General features: G+C 43.5%; 1 protein-coding gene across 1 annotated transcript; it reads left to right on the top strand.

Annotated features, from left to right (window-relative positions):
• The first annotated feature begins 447 nt into the window (after window positions 1-447).
• zgc:66455 (uncharacterized protein LOC393502 homolog) lies at window positions 448-9,925 on the top strand. Its single transcript, XM_022209627.2, has 10 exons — window positions 448-489; window positions 612-642; window positions 1,591-2,171; window positions 4,765-5,185; window positions 6,802-6,843; window positions 7,071-7,171; window positions 7,291-7,352; window positions 7,888-8,054; window positions 8,423-8,578; window positions 8,654-9,925. Exons 1-10 carry the CDS (start codon window positions 448-450, stop codon window positions 9,031-9,033), a joined length of 1,983 nt encoding a protein of 660 aa, XP_022065319.1. The 3' UTR covers window positions 9,034-9,925.
• Window positions 9,926-17,222: the final 7,297 nt, after the last annotated feature.

The raw sequence follows: 17,222 nt of genomic DNA, 5'->3' as shown, positions 1-17,222 counted from the left end.
TATTAGTTAAAAAGTAGCCAAGTGCTTTATGTTGTCTCTTAATGTAAATCTTTACTTGCTTTTCTTTCATGAGCACTTTTTCATGTAAAACTGCACATGCTACTCATGCTATTTATTTATTATTTTGTATCTAACAATCAGCATTTTCTTCTTGAACCCGTCCTTTAGCTCAAATGGCTCCTGCCTCACAAACACAGCTGTGTACGGCTTGTTTTTGCTTGGATGTGAGAGGATGTGTCCATTCTGAATATTAAATGCTGCAGTGACCTCTGCTGGAGCAAACTGCTGCTAACAGCCAGGAAAAGGAAACGCAATCAGTTAATTGATGAAGTTCACCTGCTCTGGGAGAAAAGGAAAATAGCAGTTGAACTGAAGCTGAGAGGGTCAACTTGGCTTCACTTTTTCACACATTCAAGCAGTTTAGCAGAAAAAGTTTGGATAGTAAAAATGCCACGAAGGAGCAGCTTGAACTTCAAAAGCGGCCTGCTCGTATTTCTGTTAAAGTTTGTGATATTTTGGAAATGCTGTGATGCACAGGTAAGGAACCATCCTCTCTCTGAAACCAGCTTGTTTTACTGGACCAGTCTAAAGTGTGTGTTTTCTGTCTGTAGGTCCACAGAGAGGAATCCACCACGCCTCCATGTGAGTCTCAGAATGTTTCCTTTTAAATGTAGAAGTGTGGATTTACGCCTCATCTGTGTGCATTTGAAAAGCAACAGAGAGCATCAGGGGTATGAACGGACCTAGAAGTAAATAAACAGACTGGATTTACTGTAGAGAAGCATCATAGAAACATGATTTAAAATTTAGATCCTCTATGATGTTAAATATGAGTCTGAGCTTAAAAAAGTGCTTTTAAGTTTAATGTTTTTTCCTCCTAAATACCTTGTTGTGTATTTTTAGTTTAAAAAATGTTACTGAAAGTGTTTGCTAAAAAAGTAAATCTTGAAGGTGAATTAAATTGTGCTCTTGAACACCTGGACATGTTCAGCTACAGATTTAAATCAGAAACTTGTGCATTTATTCTGTGGGTAATTTGACAGATTCCTACAAACTTAGAACTTTTTCATTTTAAATTGGAAAATAAATACTTACAAGACTGTAGAATTGGTTTGTTCACCCACTAATAGGGAATGTGAGCTGGGTTTGGGCCCTCGTGATGTGTTGTTGCAGTAATAATCTGAACAGGTAGGGGTTTCTGAGGGAAGCAGCTGGCTTGGAGTTAGTGCAACAGATGAAATATTGAAACACAGACTGAACACATTGTTGTTTTTAGTCTTTTCATGGGATTTTGTTTAAATTAATTGGTAAATGTGTTCAGTTGAAGGACTGTTAGATCAATCTCCTAATCAGACACTAGCATTACGCAGCGAAAAGTGCACCTGATGAAAAGGGAATTTGGTCATTTGAGTGTAAAGCATTTCTCTACATTTTTCTAGATTTTCTCTAAGTTGGTTTTCAAACTGTACTGAACTCAGGTTAATGACTGTGAAGCTGCATTAGGAATAATGTTTAGTAATCATTGCGTTCATTGACCTAAAACCTGTCCAGCTGTTATGTTGGTGTGAAGGTGCTCTGTTGGTTCCTCAGATGAGCATGGAGGTGACGGCAGCGCTTTCTTCGCCCTGCGGAGCTGCCACCAGCTGCTGCACGGCGACAGCGGCGAGTTCTTCTCCCCAGACTACCTGTGCTCCAACCCTTCTCTGTGGTGTAACTGGACCATCCAGGTGGATGCTGGGAAGAGGATTAATCTCCACCTTGAGGACTTGACTCCTGATGATTCCTGCCACCTCAAAAAGGACCAGATCCACGTGGATGAGCCCACCGGTCACGTAGTGGGCCACAAGGTCCTGCAGAAGTGCTGGCGAGAGGCCAAGTACACGTCGTCCTCCAACACTCTGTATGTGGTGCTTCTGATTGGTGGCTGGCCCAGCCCACCGTACCGGGGCTTCTACGGCCGCTACCAGGCCTTTGGACCTCCGGTGGTCTACAACCCACAGGAAGGCTTTACACTGAGAAGCAGTGAGTCGGAACCGTCTGCTGCCCACATGGACACCGGTGAATTTGAAACGGTTATGAACAGTGAAGCGACAGAGTCAGTAAATTCTGATTTGACACATGGTTATTCTGATCAGCGTAATAAGGAGTGGGACCAGGCTGCAGACAATGAGGTGGGTGGACACAAACACTGGCATGGGAATCAGACACTCTGCTCTAACAACTACACTAACTGACCTTCCAGTTCCTCTAGGCTCTCTCTTTTAGCATCTTTCAGCTCTCTGTTTTGGTTTTAGTGGATCAGTGGTAAGCACTGTTCACACTGAAGGATTAAATATTAGCAATGTGGGAAAGGACGTTTATCATAATTATTTTTTGTTTCTCCCAGTTGCAACTCAAATTCAGAATGAAAACAAAGATGGCAGAACCATAGATACAAGGAGAAAGAACAGAATGCCTACCTTCTTTACTGTTCAGAGGACTGGATGTGGTTTCATCCAGATGACTCCAGTCTTTTCAGAACTATTAGTAGGGAGATTAAGACCAAAACATAGAACTTTGACTTCAAGTCATGATGGAAGTATCTTAGAGTCATACAAATAAATGTATCCTAAGACACAGTGAGATCACACTTTGTGTAGGAAATGAGCACATTTTTTTCAACAACAGTTGTCAATGCGCCAAAAACACTCTAGAGCCCATATCTTTGCTGCTGTTATGTGTAATGACAAATTTGGTTCCTGTTACCATGACAAGCTTAAGCATGTCAAATAGGACATAAAGTATTCTGGAATCAGCTGCATGGTTTTGTGTTCATTGTATTATTCAGGTTTTCTCATTTTCTCTGCATCCATCACACACACACACATTCAACACTTTAAGTTGTTGTTTTAGGAATGTGTTTTCTTTTTAATAAATTGCATATTTTACCTTCAGTTGTCATGGTAAGGAGAATGTTATTCTTTTTTAGTCTTGGAACCTATTTTATTGGATTCCTTGACCCCAAAAATGTACACTTTGACACCGAGTTTGTCATTATAGCTACCAGAGAAGCAGAAGATATGGGCCTCTAAAGTTTGGCCAGAATGTGTCTAAGGATAAATTTATTTCTATGTTCCTAAGGTGCTTCCATACCAAAGGGGACCTACATGACTTGAAGTCAAAAGTCACTTAACCTCCCTACTACATGACAGGTTTTGTTAAACTGCCGTCTGCGTTCTTCAAACATCCCTGAATAGTCATCAGTTAAATAAACTGATCTGTAATCCAGATGTATACAAACACATGAAGGAGACACTGGAGCTACCTCCAACCAGCAGCAGAAGCTCTATACTCTATTAATACTGCTGTGTGAATGTACCCAGAGCCTGTACCGTAGCTGACGTCATATTACTACTTCTGCAGCTACATTACCTAAAGGTCAGCAGTGGGGTTTGTGAGCCTCTGTGTGGAGTGTTTTTTTAAATGTCCAACCAAAGGGCTGAAACAGAACGGATCCTGTTAAAGCTAATAAATGTTGAACAGCAAAAGCTTTGACCAAAATTGCTGCAAAGCCGTCAGTTCAGTCTGGATTGATGGAACTAAGAAAACAAGAGAACCTCTTGTGGCCACACTGGGAGAAAACTGACTTTTCCATTTACGTTATCAGTGAGACTGATACAATCGCTGCCTTTTACTTATTACACTTTGTTTGCTTTGCTGTTTGACACTGCATACTACTACATACTGCTGCATATTATGGACCAAAAGCAGTTGTGTGATCTGCAGTTTTGCTTCTGTTAAGGTGTACATCACCACGTCAAACTTAGTGTAGACACAACATGGAAAATAAGCTTTGGCTGTTTATTCACAATCAAATCAATAAATGTACAAAGAGCCCAAAGAACTCTGTAGAGTTGTGATTGTTCTCACTGATACGGCATCATTTGATTGCTAGTTAATGGAGAATACTGATTGGGGTTGCTTTTGAGCCAGCCAGTTTGTGTTTACCAGTGACAGGCGGTGAATTAAAGCTTCAGCCAATCAGCAGCGCCAGCAGCACAGGACTGTGTGTGCTGCTTCTCATTCCCTGCTGTCTCTTTGTTGTTGTATATAACAATAAAAAAGCAAGACTCGGTAGATTAAAATGACAGTTATGGAATGATGCATCCTAATCCAGCGTGGCAGCAGCAGCAGGAGACGGGGGTTAATTATGGGGTGAGCAGAACTTTTACCTGAAGTGTCGTATTTTCTCCACCATGACTGAGGCAGCAGTGTGAGCGAGCTGACTGACCGAAGGTGTTCCTTCACTGAATACAACCAGTTTTGAATGAAAAAGGCTTTTTCTTCATCAAATATGCACTGAAAATTACGTTCTTTGGAACAAGATTGATTTATTGCTTCACTTATTTCTTTGGTCTTCTTTCAATAACACGTGACATGAATGCAATCCAAAAAGGAAAAAGCCCTGCTTCAGAGGATGTTTGATTTTTAGATTTGATCACTGATTATTACTCCATCATTCTGTTGTCTTTGGCTTAAACCACATGTTCTTTATAATATTGCACTAAAACAAACAAAACAGGAATCTCATCTCATGCTCTACTGCTCTGATTTATGGCCTCTAATGAGTTCTGCTCACTGGCTTATAACATTACTCACACCGGCCCTTTTTTGTCTATAATCAAACATTTTCTGGGACCAGTTAGATTTTTGCTGGTGTGTTCTTCCATGCTAGTCAAAGCCAGAAACTGTTCTGAAGTCCTTCTATCCTGTGTCTTGTCTCAGGTGGGTGAAAACCTACATCTGCCCTCAGAGAACTACAGTCATGTCTACCAGTTCCCAGCTGAGCCCACGACGCCCCCCTACAGGACCGTCCGATCAGGAAGAGGTGTTCCTCACCAGGTGAGCAGGTCTGACACAGCGGTTCATCCTGACGACAGCCAGCATCATGAGCTGAGAACCAGCACCCCAACGGCAATACGAAGGAACGTAGAAGCTGCAGAGGAGAGCAGAACACACAGACGGCTGGAGGAGAAGTCTGCAGATGGTCCAGAAGAAGCTGAAGAAGAAGCTGAGAACAGGATGGACGTCATGCAGCCGTCTGAGCAGCTTCCCTCCCCCTCAGAGGGATCGGAGCCACAGCACACCCAACAGAGTCATCCTCAGCCCAACATGGTGGAGCCGCTGTCAGACCACAGAGGGATCTGTGAGTACATGTTAGCTTTAACATGTATGACGTTTCAAATGTTTGTTTTTCAGGTTGTGCACATTAACTACTGACATAAACTACTGCTCAAAAGTTTGAGGTCACTTAGAAATGTCCTTTTTTTGGGGAGAGAAAAGCAGTTTTTTCCAGTGAAGATCACATTAAATGAATGATAAATCCAGTGTAGACATAGTTAATGTGGTAAATGACTATTGTAGCTGTAAACAGCTGGTTTTTAATGGAATATCTCCATAGGGGTACAGAGGAACATTTCCAGCAACCATCACTCCTGTGTTCTAATGCTACATTGTGTTAGCTAATGGTGTTAAAAGGCTCATTGATGAGTAGAAAACCCTTATGCAGTTATGTTAGCACATGGATAAAAGTGAGAGTTTTCATGGAAACCATGGAACTGCCTGGTTGACGTTGGTCTTTTGAATGGTAGTGAATGCTCAGATATACTGAATATTCTGTTTCATGATGCAGATGCTTTCACATTTCAAACTTGACAAACCAAAGTAAAATATCTTTTTATGTGGATTTTCTTAGTTTGAAATGAGTTGGCTTCAGAGACACTGGTTCATTTCCTGTTCAACACTGAAATCACTTCCAGGTTAAACAGAAAATACAGATTCAAACCTTTACTCTGTTGAACCCAAACTATTAAATTACTAATTAAAGAAAATTTCAAAGAACAACACACATTGATCAACATTGACAAATTTAAAAGGTTAAATAGTGGATACAACAAAGGTATTTGAAAACGACATTAATTGTACTGACCTAAAAGCTGAGTAATCCAATAGTCAGTCAAACATTCAGTCTGTGTTGGAAACTCAAACACATGGAGGGCTTCAGAAATGAGGTTCAGTCATTACAGGGCCTCCTCCTGGTGCTAGCCTGCTTCCAACAGATTCATTTAAACACTGGAGCAGGAAGAAGATTTAGGTGCTTTACTTAAAAATAAAAGTACTAATACTTCAGCATAAAATCACTCAGTTACAAGTTAAAGGACTGTATTCCATAGAACGCCCATAAAAGATGGACGTAGCGTGCTGCGACGTTGACTGGAATGTTGTTGTGAAGCCTCAAGTTTGGAATTTAAATTTAGATGGAGCGAGTCTTAGTGGAAAAAACCCGAAGACCTTCATGTATGGTGATATGTAGCCCTGCTTTTTACATCTAATTTACTGTAACTGAGACCATAAAGCAACATCCTGCTGTCTCCAAAAAGTCTTAAAACTATTAACTGAAACCACGAACTCCTTCATAAAATGTTTACAGACGTAACAAATGGAGTCGCCAAACGTAATTTCGCTGCGTGGAAACACAGTGACAATAAAGATTCTTGATTGAAATGAGCAGTAAGGTCATTTTCTCATGGACTGTTTGTAACCAGAGTCGCCCCTGCTGGCTCTTATGAAGAATGCAGGTTGTAGGAGTTTTCTTGTTGGCCTGATTTATTTAGATCTGGACTCCAAGCATCCATCTAACTAAAAAGACAGTCGGTGTGGTTGTTGAAGCAGGAGGAGTTGTTGCTGAACTTTGTTATTTTTGGACAGATTTCAACATCAGACCCTTTTTGTCTTAAATGTTTCACTGTTTGTCACCCACAGTGAACAGGAGAAATCACTCTGAAAGCCCACATCTTCCTGGAGGTGAGTATTTGACTGATAACTTAAAATGTCTCATCTTTTCTTTTCTGTCAGTCTTTAACTGAAATCAATAAATCTTGTGACAAAATGAAAAATTCTAAAGTAGACACACCTCTCTCTATCACAGGGATGATATTTACTCATTTTATGTTTGGAGTTGCTCAAAGGAATTGAAACTAAAGATAATGTAACATGTCTGTCTTGCTTTTATATGGTTTGTTTTTGTACAGATCACCTGTTTGAAATAGCTGTTGAGCTGAACTTCAGTCAGGACCTGGAGGAGTCCTGGGACAACGAGGCCAGGTCTCTGCTGCTGTCAGTGAAGAACATGGTATGTTGATAAAACCCATTGAAGGCGCTACTTTAAGCGTGTGGACTGTGAGAAACGGAGCATCACTGGTACATGTAGAAGCAGTGCTGTGCTCACTACTCCTTACTGTGTTTCTGTAGATCAGCAAGCAGCTGGAGATTCTGCACACACCACTTTCCATCTCCTCTAAAAGAATAAAAAGGTTCGTACAAAACAGTCTCACAGTAACTTGGGTCCATTACCCACCAACATGAAGCTCGTTGCCAGAAACCTCAGCCTTTTATTGGACCTCAGTTTTTCTCCCCATATCTAAAAAATAATCCAGTCTTACTTCCTCCAAATCAGAACAATCTCTAAGATAAAGTCGATGCTTTCACACCCAGACCTGGAAAAACTTGTCTATACACTCGTCTTCTTATTGTACTGAATGGAAAGTTGGAAGAGATGCAAGAAAAAAAGATTTGTCAAGTTGTATATTTTGTAAAAGAAAAGCTTTTCTCTCTGAAGCAACACTTAAAATGACATCAGTTTCAAGCTTAAATTTTTTAGAAACAAAAGCAGAAGGTATTAAGCAATAAAATGATGAATTAATTACTCACATCGAAATAATTTTACAAAACAGTCATAACTCAAAGCACTGACTTCAGCTTTTCCTCACCTTTTAAATCGTCTTCACTGGATCACCTGACATCAGGCCAGGTGTTCAGATACATGCCATGAATCCTGTTTGTGTGCAGGCTGAATGCAGGAGTGCTGTACATCCTGTGGCTGCAGATCGGACAGGAGCCTGGAGGTCTGCAGGTCCACAGGGTCATCCACTCGGCCCTGCAGAGCCTCATCGCTGCAGGCGTCGGTCTCAGAGGAAACCACAGGAAGGCCGTCATCCTGTCTGTGTCGACGGCAGGTACAGCATGATTTAAGCCTTTGGTCCAGAACTGTGAGGAAATGCACTGCATCGATCCACAGAGCCGACATACCGCAGGAAGTGCTCACATTCTGCTTCTTGTAACTCTACTATGGAACCTGATGCTCTGAAGAGGATAAAAACAGAAACCCGACAGCCAAACGGTGGCACTGTCTGCCTCACAACCTCATCCATGCTTGTCTAGCACATGGCCTGATGTACTTTTTGAAGTTATGCTGAAATCTGTTCAGTAGTTTTGAGATATCTTAGCAGAAAAAGGAATTTATAATAATGTTAAAAGGCTCAAAGACAGAAAAGAACTTAAAGTGAACAGTGATATGATCAGACGTGCATGTTTGTGTTGCCAGATGTCAATGAGTGTGGGACCCAGCTGGTTCTGTGTGACATTAATGCAGACTGCGTGAATCGGTTCGGCTCGTACTCGTGCCACTGTCGGCCGGGCTTTCAGGACGAGTCCCGCCTGGGATCCGGAGGAACCAACTGTGTGGATGTGAAGGCTGCAGGTACACGTTCTGATTGAAGGGTTCTAGTCGGACTCCCAGATCAGTCACCACTGACTTCCTGTTGTCTGCCTGCAGGTTGCAGCTCAGGACTATCCTCTGAGGCTAAAGGTGTCTACGTGCTGTTCTTCCTGCTCAGCTCCCTCATCCTGATGCTGCTGGTGGCGGCCGGCATGATTTACCATCGTCACCGCCAGGGAACGTTCCTGGTTCGCTGCCACAGCAACAGCAGCATCTCTTCCCCTGACCACAACAACAACCACCACCATCCGGATGACGGCTACTCCAGCCCTACGGACTGTGACCTGCCCCCACCACCTCCACCTGTCCGTGGCCCCAGAGAGGGCTGGGGCCAGGTGAAGGGCCACGGTCCAGCTGTGGACCTGCCCCTGCTGCGCTTCAGTCCGCTGCTGCCACCAGACAGCTACATGGATCCACAGGAGAGTGGAAAGATGTGAACTGACAGCAACAAAGTATCTACATTCATAAAAATCTCTTCTAATTTTGTGTCTAAATGATGAATACTGTTGTCCACTGTTTGTAACCTGCTCAATTAAAGTCACAGTTAAAGCATTTCCTAGTTTTGTCATGTGGGTCAATCTACAGGGTGACCCAGAAGTTTGGAAACAAAGTTTAACTGCAGTGTCTATTTGAGTTGGGGGTGCATGAATTCACTCTTATTTTACCCATTTTTGTTATAGCATAATAAAATAACTTAAAAGCATAGTATTTGCCAAGTGCAATAACTCAGAAGAAAATGAATAGAACCATAAGGTCCAGGTATGCTGGAGCAGAACTTCAAAATGCAGACCATCAGTGTCAGATTTCAAAACTCTTGATGGTAAAGTAGCTGACAGTTTTAATTTTTTTAAACATCCAAAAGCACTATGAGGCAACATTTACTGACCAGTTTGAGGAACCTTCATAAGCATGAATGAAGATGCATACCAGTGTAACCAGTTGGTGGAAACATTCACAACTTTGTATAAGAAACAAACATGAACATGTCGAAATATGTTTTACACTAATCTGATACTCTTCTGAATATATCTGTGGTACTGATTTATTGAAATAACATATTATTTGGATGATAGACTTTTCATTTGTTTCTAAACTTTTGGATCATTCTGTATAATTGCGGGACTTTTTTTTTTTAGCCTAGTTGACTTTTTTGCTGTTTTCAGGCCTAAAATCAAAATTGCCGCCTTTAACCAAACACCACATGACATTTTTAGAGAACGATTCTTCTAAATATTCTAAAACAGCTGAATAAAATTGAAATCAAAAGTTATTTATAAAGATATTGTTGTAAACCTGCTGACTATTTTCTATTAAATAACTCCGAAAGCCTTGGAGCCTGGCCAGTCTTTTCTTCAAGAGGAAATGACATCACAGGGCTCCAGACTTTGACTAAATGGTCACATTTTGCAACCAAAATTTGAGTGAGTGCGAGTACATTTTTCATCTACTCGCACATGTGCGACCAGTAAACTTGCCGATTTTTGTTTTTTAAAATTACTATTGAGTATTTTTTGTTGCTTACTAACATCTTCTCCACACTTCAGCCCAGTAGAAAGTAATGCGCAAATGAGCTGGTTTACCAACCGACATTAACTCCAAAAGAAGAAGAAAGGAGACGAACACCAAAAAAGAAGAAGGCGAGCAAGAGTGAGAGCAGAGGACGAATGACGGTGAAGCTCCTGATGTTTCACAAAGCCTTTATTTACATTCAGCCTTATTTTGAACACAAATTCACCTTCCTTTCCTTCCCTCCTTTCTTGTCTCCATTCCAGCTGCTTCTAAGTTTAGACACATCCTTTGCTAGACAGCAAAAGCGTAGAACCGTTTTCTTTCGTCTTTACGTGAATTTTTCGGACTTTTCAGCAGCATCTTCATCATGTCAAGAAAACTCTTCTTAGAGAATCCCTTCCTGTGCCGCTAGAATGGTTACGAAATAAAAGCCCGTAGCATTAAGAGTACGTCTTCAAAATAAAAGCCTGAAGGGAACGGCTATTTTAACCCTTGTGCACGGTCCCCACCTCGGTAGGTGCATAATCGACCCCAGGTTCCTAGGAGACCAGACATGGACACCTTCAGAACGTATTTTTTTTAATTAAAACATCATTTATGTTAAAAAATATATCATGTCTCGTGCATGTACTGGAGAGAGAGAGAGAGAGAGAGAGAGTGTGTGTGTGTGCCCCCTACCACATCATCATCACCACCACTATCACTGCTACAACTACCGCCGCCGCCACCACCACCTACACGCGAAAGACATCGACCGGACTTTGTTTCCTTTGACCCTTATTCGTGACCATGGGGCTCTCCTCAGCCACGGATAGCAGGTCACCGATAGAGGGTGCCACGATAACGACAAGGAGACAGGGATCGAGGATGAGTGGGAGGAAGAGGACAATGTGCTCCTTGTGCTCACACCCCGCTCTCAGGACCCGGGGGGACCCTGAGGCCGCCGCTGCAGCTGCACAACAGCGACGACGACAAAGACAACAACGACGACAGCAACAACTGAGACAAGAACGACGAGAACAACAAAGAGAACAATGAGAATGACGAGAAGAAGGATAGGCCTTTTCGACCGAGGCAGTTCCGGTTCAAAGTTGGAGTCGGTACCCGATTCGGCCCCAGTTTTTTTTTTTCGGCATGCGGTGGGCCACCTCCTGGCTCCAAAAACTGGGACTCGCACCGGCCCCAACTCGTTGCTGGGCCAGAGGTGGGCCGAGGTGAGAGCCCAGTATGTCAGGGGCTGGGGGCGGGGCTACAGTGACTGACCGTCAACAGCGGAAACACAGAAGCGCCACTTTTCAACAGCCGAGCGAGTAGCAGTAATGTTCAGTGTTTGTGTTTTGAAAACCGGTACATATAGAAGCAAAATCCAAGCAGCAACGGTCTGAGGAGGAGACCCAAAGCCTCCTGGAACTGTGGTCTACATATGAAATTCAGTGGAAGTTAGAGGGAGCCTCTTGGACCACACCAGTGTTCGAAACAATCCAGTGGGAGATGGCTACAGCTGTACGAACGGAGCCTGACTAACTCCTCAACAAACTAAAAAGCTCAGAAATGACTACAAGGACCAGAAAAGGCAGCCGGGATGCAGCAGTTTTTGGCCAAAAAGAGCCCCAATTTTGACTGGCTGCATTCCGTGATTCCAACCGGGTCCCTGAACGCCACAGCTGAGCAGGAGTTGATGCAGGCCGCCGTACAGACCACGACCCTGATCCTGGTAAGTTTTATTTTTCAAACACCCTGCTGTTAGCCGACTATGAATACGCCAGCTACAACAGATCCACATCAATATTATGAACGTTACGCCAGCTAACGTGGTCCGGACACAGGATCAGTGATCAGAGGTCGACTATTTGCTAATGAGTTAGCCGCTGCTAAGCTAACAAGCTATGAAAAACGTCTTATAAAACCTGAGAAAAGCAGCAGCAATATTTCATTACCAGACCTGTATTCAGAACCTCCCGCGTTGTTACACAATGACCTATTAATCATATTGCTGAACTATATGATAATCACTGAAATTTCCCTTGAAGAACCAATAAACTGTTTAACATTATTAATACGAGTCTAAAACTTATCCAAAAGATCAAATTAACACAGTGACGCAAAGAGTACTGGTAATGTGCAGCTATTTTTATAATTTCAAGGTAAAATGCTGATTGTTCTGTGATTTTCCAGCTTTACAGATGTGGAAATTCAATGCATTCATTACTTACACACAGATTTCTTTGATGGTTTTTAGTTGTTGCTCAAACAAAACAAGGCTTTTAGCACTGCTGGAAATTATTACAGGTATTTTGGGAACATTTTCTAACATTGTACAGACAAATTAATAATTAATGGAGAAAATGGTTTTAAATTACAGATGCTAACAACAGCATTTCTTGTTCATTTTATTTAGTTGTTGGCCTTGGATGATGAGGTTACCAGGATCACTAGTCTGCAGCTCGCTGGTTCCGTCCTGCAGCTCCTCCATGCCGTCCTCCTGTCTACAGAATATATCTAGTAAGATCTTTTTAGACTATGCAGACATCAACATGATCAATATGTTATCTTTTGGCCAATCCTAAAATCACAAAGTTCAACATTTATTTTAAGTTAACTGTGTTTGTTACCGGCCTCACGGCTGGAAAACAGGTTAAGTGGTTGGTAAGGAACAGAGACAGTGAAACTGTTAATGCTTTTCACCGAGTCCTCTCAGCTCTGTTTATTTACATGAACAAATATCATAATCAATTCACTAACAACATTAATACTGTCTGTTTTGTCCCATTTCTTTTGTTATACCCAGCAATAAATACTGTATATTCACCACCTCAGTATGTCAACTGTTTCTCCTTCTTCTGTATACACAGTCATTATATTCAGACGTTTTTTCTGTTCATAACTTCAAAAGCATATTCACGTTCAAGTCTAAACATCATACAAATACCAATGCTTAAACAGATAAATCACAAAATCACTGTGCCTACTTCCCTCTACATTAACTCTGTCCAACATCTTTTGGTTCTTAATTTCCATACATGTCTAATGCAAAATTATAAAGGTGTCTAGATACACCAACAGGACTTACAAACAGTAGTAATAATGTTCTATAAAACTCATGTGCAGTTGCACTATCTAAACAGAATCGTTTACCCATATGGCTAAGTGTTCTTTAAATATGTACAAAATTCTGAAGTAATCCCATTAAAACTAACTAAACAATGCAATGTCTGGACCTTTGGGGAAGGCTCTAACACAATCTTGCACATGGAAAAGTCGCCATTACGTGACGCACGGCTTCACTAAGCCAAGAGAAACTTTTCCTTTCACTCGTTCCACACTCACGTTTAACAGAAATCAACATACAATACACACTGCACTTTACCCACCCAATAACACATTTTTGCATGATTTCATGACCATTACTCACCTGGAAAACAGGTTAAGTGGTTGGTAAGGAACAGAGACAGTGAAACTGTTAATGCTTTTCACCGAGTCCTCTCAGCTCTGAAAGGAAACGGGGCATGCGCACAAAACCTTCAGACGGTGGACTACACTGCCACCTGCTGACCCAATACTGTTTCTGTTTACTTTCTATCTACAATATAAATCACACAACTTGGGTGTCAGAAAATAATAAATAAAACAAACACAGACATTCATGCTGACTAATCAAATACTTATCAAAAAATACTACAACCAAACAATTGTGACCATACATTTGTAGGCGTCACATGTTCATGAATATAGAAAATAATTACTGACAACTAATGCTGCTTGGGTGCTTTATGCAGGATAATGGAAGCATGATGCTGCTGTGGATCTGCTGCAGTATCTGGAGATGTCAGAGGAACGGTTCTTGGAACAGATCTGAAGACACCGAGACCTGACCACTGCCCTGCTCCAGAACATCCAGAGGACGGATGAAAATTCAAACACCTTGGCTGGACTGATGGGACGCATGGTGTCGGTGCTGGAGGGACTGTCACAGAAATAAACTGCATTGTCCACTATTTCTGCCTTTTTTATGAAAAATAATCATATTTTTTATAAATTCTTTTCCTTCTTAGCTATTTAAGTACATTTGTATTTTACTCTTGCACTTTGGGTAAATAAAAATATATTTGTGATGAAAGATGCGTGTTTTGTCTATAACCTACAGAGATTTTATTCAGTGTTCAGTGCACACTTTTGTTACACACATTTTGACAGATAATCGGTTGCGCTTTTCAATCAGATTTCAATCTGAAACATATCAGCAACACATGTTGTTTCTTACAACATGTGTCACACCAAGCTAGATAAACTGCATTACTGCAGCAGATATATTATTTAAGTGTGCTTACGTGATGTGTCTTCATACACTACTCACGATCGGCTCGAGGTTACCCCCCGGGTGGCGGCCACCTGAGGCATAGCACAGGGCGGCAGAGCGGAAGGCAGCCACCATGGACGAGCCTGTTAGCCTGAGGTCAGGGAGCTAAAATCCAAACATACGAATCTCACTCACGGCAGAAGTGTAGCAAAAGTCATGTGAAAATAAAACAGCCAATTGTGAAACCGAACGACTCGTAACTGGTGAGTTGTCTGCATTTTTATGGAATAAATTTCCTGTCATAATTCAAGAGCATTTTAAATTGATTTGAGGGCAGCATTTATCGATTTCATTCTCAAATTTCGTGATATTGTCTCTCAGAACTCTGCTCTCGCGCTCAAATTTGCTCTGCGTGTGCTCAAACTGTGTCCTCGCTCTCGGTTACGATGCTGCTCACGCAGATTTCTTGCGCTCAAACTCAAACTCTTCCTCTTGCTCTCACGGAACTGCTGCTCACGGATCTCTGCTCTGCTCCCGGATTTTTTGTGTATCAACGCTGTCAACCAATAGAAGGCCGGCTAGCTTTGACCAATCGGATTATCTCTGTTTGTATATGTGTGTTCGCTGTTTTTCCAAGGAGCGTCGCATAAGGGCAGGCACTCTTTCAACAGGTTTTATCCACTCCCTACCTCCGGGGCTGTAATAAATGTGATTTCTTTTTTTTTTTTGACCACTGTTGGAATAAAATATCATTCAATACATACAACAGCATCCGAGCTTCTCATTAAAATGGCTATATTGTATAATAATAGCGGCATCGAACACTGCTCTTTGAGGTGTGCTGGTGGAGAAAACAATGTCACCATCCTGAAGCTAGCGGGACTACATACTTGATACTTCACACAGCAGCAGCAGAGGTGCAGATGTTGTAGCTGAGAAAGTTTGGTGGTTGCCACTTCTTCCATTCCCAAAATAGTAGGGGAGTCAGATTTTGTTAAGCGTTTGGTGGCCGAGCCTTGGGATCCCGTGGGGCTCGGTCGGGCATAGCCCGATAAAGTAACACAGGGCCACCGCCCAGTGGACCCACCACCTACAGGGCAGGAAGTCGGGGTCGGGTGCTATGCTCACCGGGCAGTAGGCAGGAGCGGGCGCCTGGGCGTGCCACCCCCTGGTGATGTAGACTAGCTCTGGGGACGTGGAACGTCACCTCACTGGCGGGGAAGGAACCTGAGCTGGTGCGGGAGGTAGAGCGATACCGGCTAGATATAGTTGGGCTCGCCTCCATGCACAGCAAGGGTTCTGGAACCAGAATCCTGGAGAGGGGTTGGACTCTCTCCTACTCCGGAGTTGCCCAGGGTGAGAGGCACCGGGCGGGTGTGGGGATACTCACAAGCGCCCGGCTGAGCACCGCTTTGTTGGAGTTCTCCCCGGAGAACGAGAGGGTCGCCTCTCTGCGACTTCGTGTTGCAAGGGGGAAAACTCTGACTGTTGTCTGTGCTTATGTGCCGAACAGCAGTTCAGAGTATTCGGCCTTCTTGGAGTCTCTGGGTGGGGTCCTGGAAGGACTATGGAATCCCCGGGCGGTACCCCGGGGATTCCACAGTTCTCCTGGGAGACTTCAACGCTCACGTGGGCAACGATGGAGAAACCTGGAGGGGGGTGATTGGGAGGAACGGCCTGCCCGATCTGAACCCGAGTGGTGTTTTGTTATTGGACTTCTGTGCTAGTCATGGTTTGGCCATAACAAACACCATGTTCGAGCATAAGGTTGCTCCTAAGTGTACTTGGTACCAGAGCACCTTAGGCCAAAGGTCGATGATCGACTTTATAGTTGTGTCGTCAGACCTGCGGCCGTATGTCTTGGACACTCAGGTGAAGAGAGGTGCAGACCTGTCAACTGATCACCACCTGGTGGTGAGTTGGATCCGATGGCGGGGAAGACTGCCGGACAGACCTGGTAAACCCAAACGTGTAGTGCGGGTGAACTGGGAACGTCTGGCAGAGGACCCTGTCCAGAGGGTTTTCAACTCCCACCTCCGGAAGAGTTTCTCCTGCATCCCGGGGGAGGTTGGGGACATGGATTCTGAGTGGTCCATGTTCAAAGCCTCCATTGCAGAAGCAGCTGTTAGGAGCTGTGGGCTGAAGGTCACTGGTGCCTGTCGCGGCGGCAATCCAAGGACCCACTGGTGGACACCAGCGGTGAGGGAGGCCGTCAGGCTGAAAAAGGAGACTTTTCGACCCTGGTTGGCTCGGGGGTCTCCCGAAGCAGCTGACAGGTACCGGCTGGCCAAAAGGGCGGCAGCTGCGGCAGTTGTGGAAGCTAAAACTCGGGTGTGGGAGGAGTTCGGTGAGGCCATGGAGAAGGACTTTCGGTCGGCCTCGGGGAAGTTCTGGCAAACCATTCGACGCCTCAGGAAGGGGAAGCAGGGCTTCGCTCAGGCTGTGTACAGTCGAGGTGGAGAACTGTTGACCCGTACTGGGGATATCGTCGAGCGGTGGAAAGAGCACTTCGAGGAACTCCTGAACCCGGTAAACACGTCCTTTATGGAGGAGGCAGAGCCTGAAGACTCGGGGGTATCTGCGTCCATACCCGTGGCAGAGGTCGCCGAGGTAGTTAAAAAGCTCCTCGGTGGCAAGGCGCCAGGTGTGGACGAGATTCGCCCTGAGATGCTGAAGGCTCTGGACATTGTTGGACTGTCTTGGTTAACACGTCTATACAATGTCGCGTGGGCATCGGGTACAGTACCTGGGGAGTGGCAGACTGGGGTGGTGGTCCCTATTTTCAAAAAGGGGGATCGGAGAGTGTGTGCCAACTATCGC

The sequence above is a fragment of the Acanthochromis polyacanthus genome, chromosome 3, assembly GCF_021347895.1.
Source record: "Acanthochromis polyacanthus isolate Apoly-LR-REF ecotype Palm Island chromosome 3, KAUST_Apoly_ChrSc, whole genome shotgun sequence".
In the NCBI taxonomy this organism is placed as follows: domain Eukaryota; kingdom Metazoa; phylum Chordata; class Actinopteri; family Pomacentridae; genus Acanthochromis; species Acanthochromis polyacanthus.
This window is presented reverse-complemented; position numbering and strand designations above follow the sequence as displayed.

Excerpts from the sequence above, each read along its gene's own strand:
- zgc:66455 (XM_022209627.2), top strand. The coding sequence starts at position 448 with ATGCCACGAAGGAGCAGCTTGAACTTCAAAAGCGGCCTGCTC. Across the intron at positions 490-611 it reads ACTTCAAAAGCGGCCTGCTC|GTCCACAGAGAGGAATCCAC; the intron begins GTATTTCTGTTA and ends TTCTGTCTGTAG. Across the intron at positions 6,844-7,070 it reads AAGCCCACATCTTCCTGGAG|ATCACCTGTTTGAAATAGCT; the intron begins GTGAGTATTTGA and ends GTTTTTGTACAG.